Below are 22,387 nucleotides of genomic sequence, written 5' to 3' on the forward strand. Positions count from 1 at the left end.
GAACAACATGTCAATGCAGGATATGTAATGCTCAGAGCACCACGTGAACACGAGGGGCTTGAAACCTCACCGCCGCGGTGTGCTGTCTCCCCCAACAGGCGCGCAGACGCAGTTCAAGTTCGAGCTTCCGTCTCACCTGCTGAGCCTGACGTCGCGGGTGGCGTCGGCCGAGTCGGTGGGAACGCTGCCCTCCACCAAACTGGCGCTGCCGCGCATTGCCGTGTCGGGGGAGTACGTGATGGAGGAGCACGGGGTCTTCGCGCCCGAGGAGTGGACGAGCGACGGACTCGCCACGCGACGCGGGGACTACCTGCAGTGCGTGGCCGAGGTGAGGCCCCTCCCCCACCCCCGGAGCCCGCTCCGCGTGGACCACGGCACAGCAACGTCCATTGCCGTTCCCGTGCCGTTCCTGGGCCGTTGCTGAGCTTTTAAAGTGAAGTCCATCACTGGTCGTGGAAATTACCCGTTCAGCTGCACAGACGGCTGTGGATGATAAATACATGCAAGGAGAGGCTATTGCCGCCAGCAAGGCACAAGAGGGAACAGCACCGTGCTCAGCTGCTCTTGCCACCATATTCCCTTTTTAGGCTGAGTGGGCAGTGGATGATCAAGGGACATTAACATTATATTCTCTAGTCGCGTATGTTGCTTGAAATTGAGACTGAGGAAATGAGATTGTAGCACCAGTGCACCTATCTGTCATCGTTGTGACATTAATTGCTGACTTGGCTTAGAACATTGCTCGAGCCAAGTACAATTACCTGGCTTGCTGTGGTGCAGAGTCAAGATATTCATCCAGAGAGTTCAGTGCAGTGTGCTAACCATCACACCACTTCCCAGCAGCCACAATGGTGAATATCACAGAAACTAGCCATTGACGGTGGCCTGGTTACACCAGCACCACCACTGCTTTCTTTATCTTTGTGCGTCGTTCCCAGATTGGCTCATTTGAGCACAACCTGAGCACGGATTTGCTGCATCACCTCGTTTTCGTGCAAAAAGTCTTCATGAAGGAGGTGAACGAGGTCATCCAGAAAGTGTCGGGTGAGCACGGAACGGGGGCAGCACACGGTCACTCCCGCACGTCTCCTGGGAAAATTGGTGTCTCGTATCAGCCGACGCTTGCGGTTTTTATTGTTCCCGTATTGTCTTGTCTGTCATTACCTTGTCCGTGTCAACCATTGCTGACAATGGCATTCACGCGTCATTGGCAAAAACTGTCGGGTGGGGGCGGGCTTGTGGAACATTTAATTTGTGTGCAGGTTTCCGTGATGGATGTAAGAGATGAGTGGTACTATTTTTCCTGTCCCCTGAGCCAAAGGGGCTCCATTCGAGTGATTGGAGGTGGGTGGACCACACGAATAACGGTGGCGTTTGTAATTCTGGTGCTGTCTGTGACAGCTGGCACTGTCCGTCAACTGCCGTGGTGGACCGAGATCAGTGCCTTAGTCCTCCACGTAGCAGTATTGGATGAGTTGCTGTTCGCCACTGCATTTAATCTCATAGTTTTACGATGGATTTGTGCAGTGGAATAAAATCCGCTGGTGTTTTCCTGGTGCTTTTCAACTGCCCTACTGCGACATACATGCATGATTGTCTTTGTCGGGAACTCATTTGATAACGAATTGACAAACAAGCAAATGCATTTGCGACTCCACAAGGCTGTGATGGCTTGGCCAAAGTATATTTTCTTCAGTCTGAATGCCGGAAACAAACTGTAAATTGACAGCTTTGCGTGTTACTCGTATTCGGTGTTTGGTAGCCCTGATTTTGATGTGAGCGTAACGTGATTGCACACAAGTAATGAGGCTTGTGTGTCCATGCCGGGCCAGGCGGAGAGCAACCCATTCCCCTGTGGAACGAGCAGGACGTAGGCAGCGCAGACGGAGAAAGACCTAAACCTCTGCTCTACTCTCTGCAGCTCCGCTTTCAGGTAAGCATCGCAGTGTAACACCGCGTTATCGGCACACACGCGCACACGCTCATCCATTCGCATACGGGGATGGTGGAATCAATCCACGGGTGGGTGGGATTGCTCGTCAGGAGAGAGCTCACGGATTGATCCGCGCATTTTCACAGGGAGTGCAGGTGACGGCCACCACGCCCACCATGAGCGCAGTTCGCTTCGAGACGGGAGTCATTGAGTTGGTGCTGTCCAATCGCATCCAGACCAAGGCATACGCCGGGCTGGGCCGCAGCGGCAGCTACCTCAAGCTGTTCGGAAAGTGTCAGGTCGACCTGTACCTGGCCCTGGGGCAGATCATCAGCAACCAGGTGGGTACCCCATGGCGGTCATCAGTGGCCGTGTGCAGCTGTTAAATCCTCCCCACCTCGCGCCTGACACACAGCCATCAAACAAACGCCTGCAGACAAAGACAAGAGGCAAGGTCTGCTTTGCTGAGTAGGCTTGTAATGATTCTTCCCGGTGAGTCAATGAATTCCCACTATTTGAGGTGACAAATTAATGCAAGAATAGATTAATTTTTATTTTGTTTACACTCTCATTTTGCATCGTCTCTACATTGTACAGTGCATTCATATGTAGTGGGTTTACGGAGAGCGGAGACGACTCGTAGAGGCAACGTGTTTATTCCAATAAACGGTAACAGTAACAGTCACAGCTTTCACTAGGGCAAGGGCCCTTTTTACCTACTGCCTGGGGAGGTACGATCTCCGGACTCGTGGGCCCTAACACGGGGCTACGGGCTCTAAGTCCTCCGGCTACGAGTGACCTAGGGGAGGCTACGCTGACCCGACCCAGCCAAGGTACGGGTCCTGACCACTGGCCCACTCGGACCCCGCCCTTACAAGGACGTCAGGCCAGGGGTTCCCAGGGTCTTACCACTGGCCCACAGAGTCCCGGCTCTTACAGGGGCAGCGGGGCTAGGGGTCCCAGATTCCTAGGCTAACTGGTCTTCTGGCTTCGGTCTTGGACTGGCCCCGGACCCTTTTAGAGGTCCGGCTTTTATACACAGCACCGGTGTATCAGCCCCTGGCCACGCCTCCCTTCCCGAGAGTTCCAGGGGGGTCTCGGGGGATCCTAGGACACCCCGCAGCCCTCTCCTATTGGGAGGGGTCTCGGGGGATCCTAGGACACCCCGCAGCCCTCTCCTATTGGGAGGGGTCTCGGGGGATCCTAGGACACCCCGCAGCCCCCTCCTATTGGGAGGGGTCTCGGGGGATCCCAGAACACCCCTCAGCTTCCTCCTGCTTTGGGGCTGGGGAATGTAGCGAGTCACATGCCGGTGTAAGTTACTGCCTCTGATGGGCCGTGTCTGCTACTGCAGGTAAGTGCACACAGCCCATTTACAGGGCTACATATATACACCCCCTGATGCACATGTCCCACCATTCTGTGGCATTTTGAGACGCGATTGTATAAATTCAAGTCGTAGTGACGTGTCTTATTGTGCTGTGGTGTCTTGTTCTGTCTTCTGCATACCGTTAGCCTGATTTGCATTAATTACACAAATTGAGTCTTAACACGCACAATTTTCTGCTTGTATTGTAGGCTTAAGAACCTTTTGTAATCAACAAATCTATGACTAGTTGGAGAATATGTGCAGTGCGTATTGTAGTGAAGCTTGACCCTGTGAACGAAGGTGTTTTGAAAGAAGCTATAACCTAAGTTATAGCTTCCCTTATCTCAATCCATAGGTTTATATGATTCATAACTGTTTTTTGGGTTAGATTAAATCATTATCGTTCTCATCTATTATCTTGAAATACAATCTGCGCTGCCTCCGCGACCCTCACCACCAGGACAAGCGGACTGAGAAATGAAGGAATAATCTGGGCAGTGTCCCAAGCTGCCCGACACTCACATGAAACTTCCATAATGAGCACCAGTGCCGTCAGGTTTAATTGGCTGAGCCAAGCGCCAGCCAGGATTTGGACCCGAAGCCTTGCGATTGCGAGTTGCGTGCTCTGATCACGGGGCCACCCACTCGCCAGACGATCAGTGCTTCTGCAAACGGTGGCGGAGCGAGAGAAGCGGAGCCTGCAAAGCCTGGGCCGTGTGTCACCGCGCGCAGGTGTACAAGGAGGCGGTCTCCGAGTTCCATCAGGTGGCTTACTTCCGCACACGCATCGGCCTCCGGAACGCCCTGCAGAACGAGATGAGCGGCTCGCAGGACCGCGAGGCCGTGCTCATCACTCTGGACCGGCCCATCGTGTACGCCCAGCCCGTCGCCTTTGACAAAGGTCTCCTCCGCGGGCGGAACGTCGCCCGAAGCGCACACGCGCACACGCACACATGCGTGTGCGAGCACATGTAGCACGCAAGCGTAAAATATTAACACACACACCTTCCGTAATATACATGCACGCATGTGAGGGACATGTCCACACGAAGATCTCCTGTATAGCCTTTACTAGACTCTGGGCAAGTAAGGTAATCAAGCACCTATTAAGGCCGGTAAGGCACACGAGAGGGTGAGTAGTTAGCATCATGCCCGGCCACCTTTGTCTCCCTAGTGCTGTTGTTTACACACCACACCAGGTACTCTTATAGGGTCGAGTTTACTTAGGGGAGGAACAGGACTGGATCATGTATTTGTCACCGATGTTGGCTGTGAGCGGTAATTGAGACTCGGGTGGCCGGGTTCATAATGCATTGGGCACACATCCGCACACGATTATACACACACTGCGACATGATCATAGAAGACAACTTCTCGGACACTGTTTGGTTCCTGTGTAAATCGCAATAATGCCGTTAATTTACTCAAGAAAGCCTCATTGAGTCTCAATAATAGCTTTCAGGTGGGGCCTACATTATCATTTGTGCCATAACGGTGTGGGCCCCGTTCATCAGTGCATATGCACGTCTTGTATTGCAAGGCTTGTATAAGATCTCGCCACTGTTAAGCGAGTGGCTCGGTGCTTCTGGCTCACAGTTAATGGCAGTTTGCATTCCTAATGAGGTTTTTGCTGGTGCCCCCTGCTCCCTTCACGCACAGCTGTGCTCTTCTGGCTGAACTACAAGGCGGCGTACGAGTACTGGAATGAGCAGCGCATGGCGCTGGGTCGCGACGTCTACATGGCCACGCGCGAGTTGGTCGACAAGTTGCCCACCATCTCGCAGACCCCCTCGCAGGCCTTCAGCACGCTCATCCTGCAGCTCACCGTCAACGAGCTTGGCATCTGCCTGCCCATAGGAGCCACCTCACAGGTACCGGCGTCAGGCCAGGCGCGGAGACCCCCTCGTGACGTCAGCACAAGCCCTGAAAATCTAGCTCTCTTCTGATTCAAACCATAACCAGAAACATGAACACAACCCCGATCCTAAACCTAACCCGAGCCCTGAGCTTAAGGCTGGTCCCAAGGCAAATTGTTGTCGAGGCTCAAATCTGATCCTCGTGCTAATCTTGGCACCAGATATATAGGCTGCTTCTGATTCCAGTGTAAATGTAAGCAAAGTAAGTACCCCGTAGAAGCAAACATTTTACACAAATTCCGCAGAGATCCTTTATTCTGGAGAGGGCAGTGTTTGGATGGTGACAGAGCGAACCACTGATGTGACTTTGAAGCTGAACCAATACTTGGACGAGGACCCCGGTTCGGCGCTGGTGCTCACGGTGGAGAGCACCCTCATCTCGGCCTGCTCCTCCGAGTCCCTCGTCAGCAAGGGCCACTTCAAGAACTTCTGCCTCCGCTTCGCCGAGGAGTTTGAGACTTCCTGGGACGACTGGAAGCCCGAGCTACGCAACGGGACCGTCATGAACGCATGTAAGAATGTGGCCTCCCCTTCGCCGTTTTCAACTTTGAACTCTTCTTGAGGACTGAGCGAGAGCCGCTTGAGAATAACGCCAATTGACTCTTTGGTTCTTTCGGTAAAGTCACGTAGTTAGAAATAGGATAAAATAAAAGCTTGTGTTGTGATCGAAACGTCGTCATTTATTTTATTGTATTTCTACCCACGTGACTTTACCGAAAGAACCAAGGAGTATGGATTCCTGCAGTCACGAAAGCTTCAAGTCAATTGTCTCCTTTGTATCGGACTTTTGGGAACATACCAGGAGAGGGGAAGAGCTCTTGATCTTTTTGCATTATGATTGTGTAATTTTCACTGAAGCACTCCGTACCACGCAGCATCGCTACGGGGTGGCAGCCGGTGGCGTCCACGGTGGTGCTTGCTTGCGATTGGGCGCTTTTAAGTCACGGGCTGGCGGGTCACGTGTGTTTGTGGAATTCCCACATCCACTGGGTCACGAGAGAGAACTCCACAATGGGGTTAAATTTTGATTTAAAGCTTTCGTGACTGCAAGGATTCATATTCGTGGTTCTTTCGGCAAAGTCACGTAGAAGGGAAACAATAAAATAAAAAAATATAAAACAATAAAATTCTCACGACGTTTCGACTGCAACACAAGCAATCATCATCAGGTGTGAAAAACCACAGCTGATGATGATTGCTTGTGTTGCAGTCGAAACGTGATAATTTTATTTTATATTTTAATTATTTTATTGTTTCCCTTCTACGTGACTTTACCGAAAGAACCAAGAAAAATGGGGTTAAACCCAATAGTCAGAGCACGCGGAACATAACAAAACAGTTGACCGCTTAACCTACATTGATTGTTTTTCTTCTTGGTTGTGTAAACATGGCAATGGTTATTGTTTGTCAACACTTACCATGTTAACATTTTTCAAAATTACACCTTCCTGGAGACAGAACAACACATAGCTTACATTGTGTTTGCATATGTACTTAAATGCCTGCAGCCCTCTGCCAGTCCATTGCTGGATAAATGTGGCCAGGAATTAGGCCACTGGGTACATCTCGCAGTGCGATGTCTGCTGCACAAAGCTACCCTCCCCAGAACATAAATACACAAGAAATGTGTCCATGAACTTCCTTTCTAGGCAGGTGAGAGCCCATTCAGATCAAGTGTGGCTTTTTAAAGGGATACCTAAGGTTAACTTATGGGTGCCATATTACAAAGACACACAAAGGCTACATCTGTTGAGCAAATTAACTGAACTCCTTAGTGATTACTTCTTTAAGCCAGTGCACATTCTAGGGCTCCCGTGCTCACGTTTCAGTCCTCGGCGTCACCGCAGCGTAATTCTCTGTGACACATTTGCCTAATTGAGGTGAAGTCCTCGTCATTCCTTGGTGGGGTTTTTTTTGTTCTTCCGGATTTGTTACCGTTCTTCCCTTCAATCCATGAGCACCTGTCATACGTACACTCCTCCTGTCATTTGGATGGACGTGCCTTTGGTTTGGCATCACTGTTTTTTTCTTTTTTGTTACAGGCGTGGTTCCGGATGGGACCTACGAAGTCTGTTCACGCACTACGGGGCAGTCTGCAGCAGGTGAGTTCGTGGGAAGGGACACTTTATATATTTATAAATGTATTTATATTTGGTATATCTCCAATAAAGGCAAAAGTCATAGTGGTTTCACTCCTCAAGTGAGCATTGGGGCGTTGCTCATGTATCCTAACAAGCGTGATCCAGTGGTGGAAATGTTTATTGCTGTGGTAGAGTCGGTGTCCTCTTAAGACAGCCACCGCTGATTTCCTTTGATGGACCCTGGAAGCATGATGGGTTGTTGCGTTGAGTCCATCATGGTTGAGTGAGGGGCTCAAACCAAAGTGCCTCCCTCCCTCTGACCTGCGATGATTTGAGGAATGTTCTGAAAAACCTCGATAGCCCACAAAAGCTGTTTAGAGCGTAGGGTTTTGTTGACTGTTGAATTTTGTCGGTGAAGTGAGTGAATGATTAAGTTCATTGCATGGCTGTCTGTGGGGAGATTATACAATACAAACTGTTAAAGATATACTATATGAATAAGATTTTTTTTCACTTTATCGAAGACACCCCTCATTTACAGGAAGATGGAGTCAAAAACAAACATACCTCACGAAGTAACTTATTTAAATAGGTTACGCGAATGAACCAGGCTGTCTAAACTTTGGCAACTTCTTTAATGCGATAAAAATACTTTTAAAGTTAGTCAAATGCTCGTCAGATGCTTGTTTATTAGGGCTATCATAACGTAACTGTGACCTCACTCCCTTTGACGCTTCAATATGACATGGAGCTGTACGACATTCCTTAAAGATTCAAACTCGTGTCCCGCGTGCCGTAACAGCCTCAACTGCTTGGAACCTTGTTGCACCATTCGGGTATGCCCGTCACCCCTACATGCGAGCGCAGAGCTGCCCAATAACCAACCATCCGCATTGTCGAGGCCTGCCCTGTAGACGGTGAAATGAAACTGCCGATTGAACTCAATGACGTGGCAATCTAGTGCTTGCCTGACCCATGATCGCAAACACAAGAAGTAGCCTAGGGAGACATCTACAAACTAACAGCTGTTTACCTTTCGGTTACGTCTTTATTTTAAGCGCCGTCGTGAACCCGCGCATCTTTTTCCGCGTGAATGGTTGCCACCCATGTGTTCGTTAGTAAGTATAATCCTCCCGGAATTTGATGCGGCGTAGGTTGTGCCCTCGATTAGAAACGTGGGTGCCATCCATCCACGGCGAGTGAAAATATTTCGACTCTTAAGATCGTCGTAAAAAAAAAGCACGCGCGTCTGGCAGACAGCGGCAGCGCGGGCACGTGGATGCTGAACGTGCTGTGGAAGATGTGCGGCATCGACGTGCACATGGACCCGAGCATCGGCAAGTGGCTGAACACGCTGGGCAGCACGCTGACCACGCTGACGGGCGAGGAGGACCTGGACGACATCGCGGATCTCACGTCCGTGCTGGAGCACGGCATCTCGGACGAGGACGAGCCCGACGGCGTCGCCACTCCCTTCCTGCATACGGTGAGCACATGGCCCTTGCAATGTTTCACATCGGGGGTCTGCGACACATTCGATCACGATTGAGTCGTGACGTAGCCAGCTCAATGGCGTGTAGCGGAGTATCGACAATCCTCGATTATTGCAACTCACTCCTCCACGGGACTTCTGGTAAAAAAAAACATCACGCTGCGGCGTGTACAAAATTCTTTGGCACGTGTCGTGACGGGTGCTGCGAGATTTTACGACGTTCGTCCAGTGCTCGCTGAGCCGCCATTGGCTTCTGGTTGCCGTATGAATACATAATAAGGTCGTGCTCATTGCCCACAAAGTGCTTGCCACAAGTGAACCACAATACCTTGCTGATCTCATCAAGAAGAATAAACCATCACGCCAACTCCAGTCATCCTCTCAACAGTGGCTTTTGGCTAACCTTCGAACAAAGGCATCGCATGCTTTCACATGCGCTTCTGCGGCCATCTGAAATTCTCTTTCTTCCGATATTAGAAAGCCGCTGGAGCTATGCACTTTTAAATCTAGATTTAAAACCCATTTCGTTCGAACTTGCTTTTTGTGTTTAGTTTGTTGTACTTCCCCCGCACCACCGATTAGCACGGTCGGCTGTGAACGGCGTGAAAGACGTTCAACATACGTATGCTACATTCAAAAGAAATTCAACATACCATTTTCCTTGATTGAATTGCTCTGCGTTTCCTTCTGTTTTATGTCGAATGAATACAAACGCTTTGCGCTGCACTGGGTGCGTTTCGACCACCGTGCGCATATCAGAACTTGCCGTACGTCGGTTTCAAGAGCCGCAGGCTGTAATTTGGTGACCATCGCCGTCGAGGTATTGAAGCCTGAATATTGCGAGATGTCCGCGTCGCCTGCCTCGTTTTATCCGTTCCGAGGGTTCTGAGTGGGGTGCCCCCCGTGCGCTGTGCAGGACGTGTCGGATTACAGGCGGCAGCCGTCTCTGGGAGGCCCCAGCACCGAGCTGTCGCTCAGGAGGACGTCGAAACGCCTCATCGAGAGGGAGCTCAACGAGCAGGCCAAAGTCATCGATGACCTCAAGTACGGGGCCAGCCGCTGTGCTAAGAAAAAAAAACATTAACCTCATTCCTTGCGTTAAGTAATTAAATTTTCGCAATGCACAGCAGCTCCAATTAAACCTCTCACAGCTTGTTCACAAGAAGAACATGGTGACCTGCCCCAGTTAACGTTGCCGAGAATTCCACAAAAGTCTCAGGAAAAAAAATAGAAAACCTTTTAAATTAGCGAAACTTGCCTTGTTGTTCCCCTAGCACGCACGACCTAATTTTCCTTTTTATTGTTCGTCAGGAAACTCGGGGCGAGTGAGAGCACCATCAACCAGGAGATCCAGCGCTACCAGGCCCTTGAGACGTTCGCTGTCAAAGACATCAGGAGGGATGTGCGCAAGAAGCTCAAGCGCTCCAGCATCGGGGCACGTGACCGCTGCCTCCATCACACTATCCAGCACGCTGCCTTCGTGTGCATGCATACAACCAAATCAGTCCTGAATGTGCCTGATCTCATCAGATCTTATAACCCCTATTAGAGGTGAGCCTGGGCAGTAATTGGATTGGAGACTGCCTGGGGATACCGGGTTTCGTAGGCATGATGTGATTCGATTTTCCGAAACACATTCAAACCCCGTATCTCAAGACATGCATGCTCATTGGTCCAACACAGCCATTTGCTCCTCCCTGAGCCACCTGCCCTCGTGTGATGCTGCTGTTGGTTTTAGACGCTGCTTGCGCCAAGGTGGACAGGGGGCTAAGAGCTCAGAGCGCTGAGCTAGCTAGCACCGCTGAAATCCTGGGTTCAAATCCATTAACCTGCCTATGATTAAACCGGATCCTCTATAATACGTATATATTAAGTTGATGGTGTCAGACAGGTCACCAATGATTGGACAAAAAAGTCATTGTGTTGAATTTGGTTGTGCGCTCTCGTTGGCCAAATTCCAGTTGCCTCAAGCTGTTCTAGAACACAAAGAATTGCACCACTGCGCGCACGATCCAAATGAATGCTTCCTCTGATGACATTGCCAATAGCGTAACCGGAATATAACTCGGGAAGCGTGGAAAAAATACGGGTAACAGTGAATGTACGCTGCTCGTGTGCCTCAGGCCGTGTCGCTCAAGGATCGCTGGGGCCTGAGCTACAAGCCGAGCCGCTCCAAGAGCATCGCGGCGAGCGGACGGCCCAGCCTGAGTCGCGTCGGTCGCTCACGGTACGGTTGCCCTACCCTGGCCCTTACTGCTTTCTTCCAGCCTTGTTCTCCCCTAACTCTCCTCTTCCAGTGAGCTGTACCCCATCCATGGCTACATATGTACATGGCTGCATATGCACTCTGCTAATCTCGGCCCGAAGGTAGAGAAACCTTTTCGAAACTCTGGCTCGCTCACGTGGTTGGTTGGCCTCTAAATATTTTCTTGTTTGTCTTTGTTCCCGATACTCATCCTAAATTATTTGTACGAATGCATTATATGTGTATTTCTCAATTTAGACGAATGGAGCTAAAATTACTACAAGCGTCATTTTAAAAAAGTCACCGGTAAAAGCTTGATGGGAAAAAAGAGAGCAAAAAAACTTCACTGTTGACTTTAATCGCAAACTCCACTTTGTGACGATAAATAGAATTGCTGGGGAGGACGGTGAATAATTTCATGCCTAGCAGTTCTGAAAGAAAAAAAAAATTGTATTCATAATTTATATTACATTTTTCTATATTTCACATGAATTAATTAGAATATATTACTTATAAAATATGTATTCTGAATAGTTTAATGAATTTTTAAATAGCTGTTTTCTAGTTTTTTGTTAAATTGGAATGAGCTATTTTACTCTACCCTTTTTAATCCCACGTGTTGCTTATCTGGTCTCAGTGCGCGCTAACCTGCTCGTGACTAGAGGTTATCCAACCATTGAATCTCTATAAGCAAAATGTCACGGGTTCCATGAAGCGGCACTAACACGAGGATGACATTTTTTAGCTGCCTTCTGTTATTTTATCGTTCATTTTATTTATATTTTTTGTGTTTCTACTTTTTGTTTTTTGTTCCCCGGGGCAGTCACATCGATGGAGATGATTTGCCGGAGATCCGAATTTACGAGGCCACAACTCCCATGCCCAGAGTGACTTTTGACATCCACAAGCCGGTGAGACGCCCAGTGCTAAGCCTCCTAATCAGAGGGATTTAGTGTAAAAGAGGACATACACACACTGACATTGGTTCCATTAAATCTATTGCCTGTAACGGATTGAGTGTGCGTTTCTTGGAACGACGATGTTTATTCAATTTTTTGTGCTGGCTACATCTGCCTTTGACTCTGTTGTCAGCCTTGGCTGGTGCTACTGTGCTCGTTAAAGCTGGTTGCAATGCATATTTTACTTGGACTTGTGTACCATGATGCATTGCACGTTGCCTGTCATTGGATCACAAGTGATAATTCTGCCCGTGGTTGATTTAGCCCATGGTAATGATGCATAATCTATGCGTTTGCATGATTTTTACGGACTTGTTTTTCTTCATTTGCCCTCTGTTGCTTGTGCTGAGTTGCACCGCTAACAAGAGTGGTGCCTTCGTCCCCTCCCGCCCCATGTGCGCGTGAAGTCTGTGCTGGGTTATGTGCCCGAGGAAAGATATTCAGCTCGAGACAACCTGTACTTCAAGGTAGCATCGGCGACGTACAAAACAAATCTTTGTGTCAAGCCACTTACTAACCTGTCTTCCGCTTGCGCAGTTCATTCTGTGAGCGACCAGTCCAACCCGTTTCGTTCACAAGCGAGCGGTGAAATCTTACGTGAAATGTATTTTTTCTGACTATCATAGAACATGTGCTTGCGCTGACGTGTGTTTGGGTGTCTTTTTTCTTTCAGCCGGATATCAACATAGCCCAAACGCATACCATTTATACTCTTTGCAAAAAATAGCATCGGTCACAAGTACAGTCATTTCAGAGTAAAAAAAAAATCGGCAACATGAAATAATCATCAAATTACATCATGCCAATAATTTCCAATTTATATGCTTGTGATGCTTATAATTCTATTTTTGTCTTTGAATTTGAGAGTAATCTCTGCGCAGTTCTGCAGAAAACCCACATTTACGGTTATTTAGTGATTCTCTACGATCCCTGCATTTTTACTGTGTAAAGCGACAGCTCAGCTGTGTTAAGAATCCACATGTGTGGCCCATACTTGAACAGGATTGCTATTGTACCTACAGTTGATGGTTGTACGGGCAACCACTGGATACAGGAATTTATTTGCTTAAACTCCTGGAATAGAGGATGTGGATTTGGCCCCAGTGGCTGCCGGTTACGTCCTCATGCCCCCAGGAAAGCCCTCTCGCTGATCGATTCGCTGCTTTGGCCACGTCCTGAGTGCCTCGTCTGAATCTCTATCCCGAAACAGAGTGCTCTGATGGCTTTGCCTAACTTTTAATTTATTCCACGGCCTGTGCATGGATCACGAGCCGTGAATGCATCTTTTTAAAAATCATGTTTGCGTGTCCAATGCTTTGGAGGTGTCATTTTGTTCTGAGCGTACCTTTCCATCTGTGCTGCTACGTTGCTGTTTGTCTGAAGGCAGAAATCTTAATGCGTTGGTGGCGTGGTTTGCCTCGGTTATTGCTGGTGATCTGTGCATTCTGTAATTGTGCTTTGTGGAACTAAAAGGTGTGGATGTATTTGAACTACATGGCTTGTGTGCTGGCCTTGTAAGGCAAGTTTAGCGGTGATGTCCATTGCAAGCGGTGACGTTTGCAACTCTGTTTTGGCGAGTTAATGAGTACAATTGCTAATTATCCATGGTTGTGCTGCTCTTTGGTACATGGTGTGAATCGCCAGCAAGCTACAGCGTGACGTTCAATTATACATCACACACTCAACATCCACAGGGATTTGGAACTTGGTGCCTTTTCCATTGCAATAATTTCTGTCCTATGATTTTTTAAATCAATTTTCCAATTATGCTTACTCTGAAATGTATTGCTGCACGCTGACCTGTCTAACAAGTCATCTGGAAACATAAAAACATTTCAGAATGTAGTTTGTCAAACCACTGCTGGATACCGGCCTATGCAACACCATGTCGATCTTGGGGGTTCTTTAACCATACTTCACCCATGCTGGTCCGTGTGGATTGATGAAGGGGGGGATGTGACCAGGGCCAGTTCAGATATTATTCCAATGTTAGCTATGGCCAGGAATCGAACTCAGATTGCTGGCTTCACAGCACAGTGACCTAACTATTGCGCCACTGTTCCCCCACTGAATATGATAGTCTATGTATTTTATTTACTACAATAATATATAGCCCTTTTGGTAATCCACTACCGGATGAGGGTCTCTCCACGCCGTGCGAGCTGTGGGGAACATTTGACTATACTTCACCATTCTGGTCATTGCGGGTCGGTGAAGGCGGGAGCTTAGTCGAGTCCAAAAATGGCTTTTCCTGCACTGCCCTCTGCCAACTGGGTCACATACAGCCAGTAGGACGCATTGCCTCGCAGTGCAAACTACGGGGTGCTCCGGGAGCCACACGCGCGCGCGGTACTACGCAAGACGCGCTGTTGATTCGTTTGTGTGTGCGTGTGACCGGACGCGCAGTTTCCGGAGGAGACGGAGGCGGACCTGCTGTCCGTGGTCGGCGATGACGCGCTGCGCCTCAGTCCGATGAGCGACGGCCCGAGCTCCGTGTTTGCCAGCCCCACGCCGAGTCCGTACTTGCAGTCCCGCGGAGCCACCTCTGATTCCCTGCCATCGCGGCCATCCGCCATGCCCCCCCGCCAGCTACCGCCGCCGCTGCCGCCCGGCCCCGGCCGCACTTTCCCCGCCGCCGCCGCCCCCGCCGCCGCCGCCGACGACGCCGCCGACGCCGACGACGCCGACGACGACAACGAGGACGTGCCGGACGGGCCCGCCGAGGAGAGCGACTCCACTTACACGGACGACACGGAGAAGGAGGACGAGGAAGTTGAGGAGCAGAGGCAGCGCAAGGCGCGGTACGGACGAACGCCGTGATTTCTCCCTGTTGATCGAGAGGTGTTGGGCGCTGCCGAACCCCGGAAGTGAAACGTGACCGGAGAGTGAAAAGGGAGCCAGGGCAGAGCACCAGAGGTGGGGGGCTAGGGTTCGTGTTTGGATAGGACAAGGACTGACATTGCCTAGATTGTTAGGCCTTAGGGTCAAGTTGGTGTTTAATGTGGCAAGTGTTGTCTGCTTCAATAGCAGTTTGTTGCTTCTCCCCCATTTTCCAATTTTTAAAATAATACCGTTGAAATGAATAGATAAGTGGTATGGTGAACAACATCAAATGGTGCATGGCTTTTGATATAGTATCCCACTATCCATAGATGCTGTAAACATCTGGCAGTCATGCCCAATTAACGACGGATTTATGACAAAGCTGGAGTGAGCGTCGCGATGCCGTGATGGGCGTACGGGGCCCGAGCGTTCCTGACCGCCACCCTGCGCGGCGGCGTCGCAGGCGGGGGTCGGATCAGCGGCGGCGGCGGCGGCGGCGAGGCCTGCGGAGCCCGCGCCCCGTGGGCAGCAGCGAGCGCGTGCCCCCGGCGGTGAGCGCTGCGGCCGCGGCTGCCGCGGCTGCCGCGGCTGCCGCAGAGCGCAACATCGACTTCAAGCTGGACGTGCGCGTGGAGATCGACAGCGGGAAGTGCGTGCTGCACCCCAGCATCGCGTCGCAGCCGGCCGACGCCGACGAGTCGTCGTTAAAACGGTGAGAGCGGCCGCCGTCCTCGTCGCATCACTGTTCCTCCTCGTCGTGGTCGTGCTTTTGTTCAAAATTATATATTTATTTTTTATATAGCTTTAGCCGTGGTGTTGCGATTGGGAGTCACGCCGCCGTCTCTTTGCGTTCGATGAAGTGTCACGATTTGGGGCCATGAGTCAATGAGACAAAGTGGCGTCGCTGCCTCTTGGTAGGCTGGAGGGGCCTAGGTACTGGGCTACGAAGAGGGGGTGAAATTTCAGTAGGCGACCCTATTTCATGTCTTACACCAGGGCCAATTCCAACCATGCTTCGCCACTGACTTAAGTCATTGATTTAATTTTTTGCATTTGCAACGTCTTGTTTGTATTCTGTCTCATTTGCATCATCCGTATTTATTCTCTCTCTGGTTCGCGGAAATCATTATTTCTTACACGATTCGGGTACACGTTGTTTCTGTAATCATCAATGTTTATGAATTAATGAATCAATGATTTCTTCCGTGCATCGTTTTTGTTGTGAATCGGCATTGCAAAATCATCTTCATGATGGTGAATATTGATGTTTGTTGTCTATAACATTACAATTTGGTCATTCATCCACATTAATATCACATTTCTAACAATCTTCATTATCATTGCACCCTAAAACGGGCATATTACAACTCCTCATCAGCTCTGTTGTAAATTGTAACCCTCAATGTCATCATTGTCCGCATGCGCCATCGCTTCACATTGAATAACCCACACCACCGCTTCAGTAAGCCAATGCACTTGACGGTGTGCTTCGTTTGGCGCTCAAGGTGCAGGCCTTGGGAGCGTTCCGCACCAACGTTGCGTGCGTGTTGCGCGGTACCGATCGTCCCCCTCCCCCATCCGGTGCAGGGAGAAGGGCGGGCGAGCGGGACAGGAGTCGCCCACGGGCAAGCGGTGCGCCTCCGGGCTCGGCAGTGGGATCCTCGGCTACAAGAAGGTGCCATCCACCTTGCAGACCAAGGGCATTGACCTGGAGACCACCGTCTTCTACATTCCTGGAGTAGAAGTCAAGGTATCCATCTGCTTTATCCATCTCTTTGTCTTCTCGTTCAGCCGTACGCTACATTGTCAGGGCTGTCTTCGCGTCTCTGTTTGTGTGATGCTCGTTTGTCCAGAATAATATTTTTTGTACTGGACATATGAATGTAGGTTTTGTTTATCGCATATTTGATCTGCCCGATAATGTTTTGTGCATTGTATATCCTTGATGTGTGATTGTGCTGCATCTCATCAAATTATTAGATCTAACACAAACGTCTACTTTGTTCCTTATGATCGCATATGTTGGTTAGGTACCCCTGGTAAACGCTCTTTGACATATCCAGAAGATATTGCGAGATGTCAGTTGTTTTTCTGATGTAATTTAGCTCCATGAGAATATTGCATTTTTGTGAATCATCATGTTTAACATATTTCTTTTTTATATAAAAACGTATTTATTGTGTAAATTATCGACAACCTAAATTAGCATTCGAGGATGCGTCCGTATTTTAAAGAATAGTAAACACAGTTTAGATGTATAGAAATGAATTGATTAAAAATATATTCTTACACTCATGAAACATGTATCATATTGTGCTTGTGAGCACTGATTATATGCCATTCATAAATAACTTGCCTTGAAGATCATGTAACAAATGAGACAGACAAATAAGACAAAACATTCAAAATAGAATGCAAACCAATGCTGTTGTCAATGAATTGTGATGACAAATCATGACAATTCACTGAATTGTGAAGGGGAGGGGGGGGGTCATTATAAACCCACAAAGGACCATTTATTTCTCCATAAATCCACACAGGTTCACTACAACTCCAAGACGGTGAAGCTGGAATCTCCCAACATTTCTCGTGGTTCTTCACTCAGCCGCTCGCAGTCCAAGGAGTCCAAGCTGTCAGCCATGAAAGACTTCAATTACCAAGTGGGCAAAGGCCTGCCCCAGGCACCACCGCCACCCACGGCAGGTCAGTCCTGAGATACCCATGTCACAGTCGGCATTACATACACTGGAGTCACCTACCTGACATAGACTTGGAACTCTTTGACCATAATATAATACAGAAAAATTACGTATTGAACCATCAGCGAATGGAGCTCCTCAACCATCCTTTGAACAGCATTTAAGCAGGCGAAGCTTGAATTGGTTTCGACTTTATTAGGCTCATCAGCAGAGCATGGTCTGTGAAGCAAGTGCTGGTGGGTATAATTGGCGTCACAGACAAACGTCATCTATGAATACTGCGGGGTCCTGCAGCGCCGTGCTCCAAAATGATGCATGCGTTACTACGTTTGCTTATTACAAAGCTACGTATGGAGAATTGGAATCTGTTCACGTTGCCTGGAAATGTAAATAATGGTGTAATGTTCATTGTTTTTTCAAAAGCTGCACTGGGTCTCAAGACTCGTTCAGGAAGGTTCTGCTTCACAAGTTCCAAATACCCTATTTTGCTCAGGCGTGCATGTCTTAGGTATCTGGAGAAAACCCTCACACGAGGGGATAATATTCAGGAAACCTACTTAACCATACATCAATTTACTAGACACCTTGCAGCCATTGTAACTATGTCCTTGTCTTTGAACTAGCACAGGTGGTTCAACTTCCCAAAGTTTTAACTGCAACAGCAAAATTGATCGTTCTGAACGGCAACGCTTCATTCATCATAAGCTGGGCCTCCAACGGTTCTGTGAACGTTCCGCCGCCTGTTAATAACCAGCGGCGGGCCAACGTCCGGGGGTGCTGCGTGCGCGTCCCCCACGCAGGCAAGGCCAAGGTTGGCGGTGGCATAAAGACGGCCAAGCTGTTCGCGTGGGTGGCCCTGCAGTCTCTGCCGGAGGAGATGGTCATCAGCCCGTGCCTGCTGGACTTCTTGGAGAAGGCGCTGGAGCTCATTCCCATCACACCCATAGACCACCAGCCTTCTGGTAGCTGCCACTGCTCGCACGCTGTGCACGCTGTACCATGCCCTCTCTGTCACAACACCGGCGTGGGAGGCGGTTTATTTTGGATGGTCAATTTTATTGGTTTATCCATCGGCACGTATCCCTTTGTTTTATTGCCTTCTGGTGAATATTGTGTGACTCTTAACTAAATGTGCATTTTGCGCCTTTGTTCATGAAATTGCAATGCAGAGATTGGATTACTATGTGTTCCCTAACCCTAACCCATGGGCTTCAAAGGCCATAATAGTATTCATTAGTCCAGAATCTGATTAATATTCTTGATTTAAGCGCCTCAGAATGTTTGGAATGACAGCTCTGTATGAATGTAGATTATTATTTGATATTGTTATGTGATCCATTATTCTCTTCGCAGTCATCTTTGTGAATAATTTATATGCATGTACAAGCGATTGGAGGCTAATGAGACTGGAACTCCTTAAAGTCAGGTTTATCACCATTTCTGAATTGTGTAATGATTGAGGCATCATTCTGTGATTAAAGTATTAATTTTTGTGTTAACGTTAGTAGATATGTCTGCAACTACTGTATTGTACCAGCAAATGGTTTGCTGATGTCCACCATTATTCCATCTGGTCCATAAGCTTTCCCTTTTTCATGCTAGAAATGACATTGTTTAAATTTTCATGAGTGCAATCTGGAATATCTTCATCCAAAAAATCAGCCCAATTCCTTTGATATGATGTTTTTATTTTGCGATAGAGATCCAGATGAAAATTTCTCCCCTTATCATAACATGCAGACAGCGTATATGAAAACACATAACCGATTCTCGTGACCACAGTTCAGTGTGTCTTATCACGAAACGATGCGCTAAAATGTGCCGATCTTGAATGGTAAGTGACTATTATGTACCGACATCTTATTTTGATTATCCACCCACGCTTGTCCCGGTCAGCTGTGCTGCAGCCTCAGGAGGAGGAGGTGGGCCACTTTGATGTGACGGTGGAGCCCCTGGAAGAGTCGACCACCTCACTGGTGTCATCCTCCACCTCCTCGTACTCCTCTTTCCCTGTTGATGTCGTTGTGTACGTCCGCATGCAAGTGAGTCCTCTACCAGCGCGCGCGTGCGTCACTCACGCGGTGTGGGAAGGCCTTCATCAAACGCAATCAAAATCTTTATTTAGACTGCGGGAGGAATCCGAAGCTCTTTTTTTCCACAGATGTCAGTATGGGTGGGTCAAGTGAATTAATAAAGACATGTAAATAAACCATTTTTTTTCACTATTCTTGTTTCATATTATCTATTTGTGGTTGACCCCAAGAATTGACGTTGAATTTTCTGAAGCGGAGGGGGTTTCATCCACAAGCTTAAATTCATCACATTTTCAAAGTTAAATTTTCTCTGTACATCACATGTATAATTGATGTAAATTGAAATCTACAACAATCATTATTTTATCATTATGAAAAAAAGACTCCGCATATGCATCCCAATTAAGGTAATGCTGTTTTTATTGCAGTGTATGAAGTTGTTGATGGTATTTTGAATGTTTGAATGAACCACTTGAGAAGTCTGTCTTGCTGAGGTCACTCGAGTCGAGAGAATGCTTTTCATTTTTTATTTTTGCAAATTCCAATTGCGCTACTCTGTGTCTTGTCGTGAGACAAATGGCCCATTTGTAACTATCACGGAGAAGTGCGTCAGGTTAAAAAGAATGGCCTGCAGAATGAGAACTGAAATCACTACGAGTTATTTTGGTGTTGTCCACTCTAGTCGATAAAACGTCCACTTTTTAAATCCTGCAACAGAGACATTTAAATGAAAATAACTCTTTTAATTCTCAGAGTTGGATTTGAGCCAAATTAAGCAAAAATAAATTGTGCGGTCGTCAGTGACTGCATGAAAACTATCGAGACGTTATGCCTGAGAACCCAATTTCCAAATCAGTGTCTCAGCGGTGTCGGCTCAGCATTGTTTAGAAATGTGCTTTTAAAGTATTTGGCCTTTGCTATATATTTCTTCCTCAGTAAGCCACTTTGTTGAGTTATCATTTGTGGCTAGGGCTCTTCTGAAAAAGAGCTATATATCTCAGTGTGCATTACCTGGTAAAAAAAAAGTATAGTTTTAAAAGTGTAAACTTACTCCTGAGCCACCAAGCCACCTCTTCTTTTTTCCCACCTGGCTAAATGAAAGGTGATCGATGGCTTTGATCGAATTTTTCCTACATTCAGTGCCATCGCCCCACGTCATGCCCCAATGACATCACCTCCTCGTGGCTTGTTTTTTTTTCCCCACGCACAGCCATCACAGATCCGCTTCAGCTGCCTGCCCGTGTCACGGGTGGAGTGCCTCCTCAAGCTGCCCTCCCTCGACCTCGTCTTCTCCTCCAATCGGGTCGATCCAGAGGCCTCTGGCGCTGCGTGCGGCGGTGGCGGCGGCGGTGGTGGTGGTGTTGGTGGTGTTAGTGGTGGTGGTAGTGTTAGTGGTGGTGCCAGTGGCCTGGGGTCATCTGCTGAGAGCACTGGCTCTTCCCTGGCCCAGATGGTGCTACGCACGGCCGCAAGCAAGGCAGCCGGGCTGCAAGGTGCGTAGGTTGTACGTGCGTGCGTGCGTGTGTGTGTTTCTATTGCATGCCGACTGCTGGCATATACGCATACACACGAGTGAGTTGGGGGCATGGAGCATTTTAATCTTTGGCGTACTATAGTGCATCAGCTCATCGTTTGTCATCGATTTCGTACACTCGTGATGCGTGCATTCAATCTTGCGCGTAACAGTCAGTTGTATGTATGCCAATTATATTATGTTTCGTGTTTGTAAATTTGTGAACAAAACTGTACACACAAGGTGGAACAAATGAGAAGAAATGCAAATGAGATTGAAAAGAATGGATTCTTGAATTGAAGCGTGACCACAAATGATGACTATTCATCAAATCACTGAAGGGCCGGTTCTTACCTGCCAAATTAAAATCTGTATCTACATCACACACGAGACTCTAAATTATATCCACTATCTCCTGATCCCATAGATATTACATTGTTATAAGGAGCGTGTGATTGTCCTCGTGACTTTAAATCAATTCCGTTTTTTGCCAACAGTGCTCATTGCAGGTAATGGCTGTTTTTTCAGAGATATTAACTGTGACGATCTGCATTGCAGAATGGCTAATGCCTATAATATTGTCGAGATACATAGCTATTAAGATACAAAGCATGGTTTTCTAATTGCAACGATGTTGAATGCATCTTCAGACCAAGCATTTAGAAGCTAATTGGTGGTAGTTATAGATAGATGACCATTATTCATCACCGCATTAGAGTCCACTGAGACCAGGAGTCTCACTGTCAAGGGAGGCTCATATAAACAATAACGCGGTGTGTTCTAATTAATATCTCGAATGAATGTAACTTAACATAAGTGAGAGAACACAATTGTGTTGAGTATTTTGTTAATTGTGTTTGTGCACCATAATCTCTTTAACACACAGGAGACTGCACTAATGCCTTTTTAGACCAACGTGTTCATAGGCTTTGTGAATTTACACAAACAGGCACCAACGCGTCGATGAACGTGATCCGACGATACCCAAACGACGCGGGATTTGTCGCTTATCTTCGTTACCGTCCATTGCAGGCACCGGCTCCGGCGTGCCGGGGTCGCACACGCCGCGCACGCGGCACCTCAGCAACCAGTCTGACGGCGGTGCCAGCAGCATGAGCGCCTTGCCCGGCAACTGCAGCGGCCTCAGCTTCACGGCCATCATGTCCGACTTCTCCTTCTACGTCTTCCACCCGTACGGTGGCAAGCAGAAGTCCGGCGTCGCGGCGATGGCCACGAGCAACGTGCCAGGTGCCGCGTTAAAACTCGGCACCGTTTTTGCGCAGGGCCCAAGGCGGCTCGGCGCTCGGCGCTCGGCGCTCACAGC

At 48.3% G+C, this 22,387-nt stretch overlaps 1 protein-coding gene across 7 annotated transcripts in view; it reads left to right on the forward strand.

The window, feature by feature from the left end:
* BLTP1 (bridge-like lipid transfer protein family member 1) overlaps positions 1–22,387 on the forward strand; it is a 144,842-nt gene that overhangs the window by 89,271 nt on the left and 33,184 nt on the right. For 6 of the 7 annotated variants that reach the window (XM_032956462.2, XM_076067780.1, XM_032956464.2 and 3 more), the window contains exons 53-74: positions 99–328; positions 939–1,044; positions 1,833–1,933; positions 2,080–2,274; positions 4,035–4,203; positions 4,962–5,173; positions 5,532–5,730; positions 7,261–7,320; positions 8,556–8,785; positions 9,708–9,835; positions 10,103–10,226; positions 10,915–11,018; positions 11,860–11,947; positions 12,403–12,462; positions 14,402–14,796; positions 15,282–15,530; positions 16,406–16,568; positions 17,359–17,521; positions 18,318–18,479; positions 19,414–19,559; positions 20,761–21,043; positions 22,096–22,311. In XM_032956462.2, coding sequence (XP_032812353.2) covers positions 99–328; positions 939–1,044; positions 1,833–1,933; positions 2,080–2,274; positions 4,035–4,203; positions 4,962–5,173; positions 5,532–5,730; positions 7,261–7,320; positions 8,556–8,785; positions 9,708–9,835; positions 10,103–10,226; positions 10,915–11,018; positions 11,860–11,947; positions 12,403–12,462; positions 14,402–14,796; positions 15,282–15,530; positions 16,406–16,568; positions 17,359–17,521; positions 18,318–18,479; positions 19,414–19,559; positions 20,761–21,043; positions 22,096–22,311 — 3,783 coding nt within the window. The remainder of the gene's footprint in view (positions 1–98; positions 329–938; positions 1,045–1,832; positions 1,934–2,079; positions 2,275–4,034; positions 4,204–4,961; positions 5,174–5,531; positions 5,731–7,260; positions 7,321–8,555; positions 8,786–9,707; positions 9,836–10,102; positions 10,227–10,914; positions 11,019–11,859; positions 11,948–12,402; positions 12,463–14,401; positions 14,797–15,281; positions 15,531–16,405; positions 16,569–17,358; positions 17,522–18,317; positions 18,480–19,413; positions 19,560–20,760; positions 21,044–22,095; positions 22,312–22,387) is intronic. The other variant, XM_032956466.2, reaches the window with a different exon arrangement.

This window comes from Petromyzon marinus, chromosome 18 (assembly GCF_048934315.1).
Source record: "Petromyzon marinus isolate PM22_M1 ecotype Great Lakes invasive population chromosome 18, UKy_Petmar_22M1.pri1.0, whole genome shotgun sequence".
Taxonomy (NCBI): domain Eukaryota; kingdom Metazoa; phylum Chordata; class Hyperoartia; order Petromyzontiformes; family Petromyzontidae; genus Petromyzon; species Petromyzon marinus.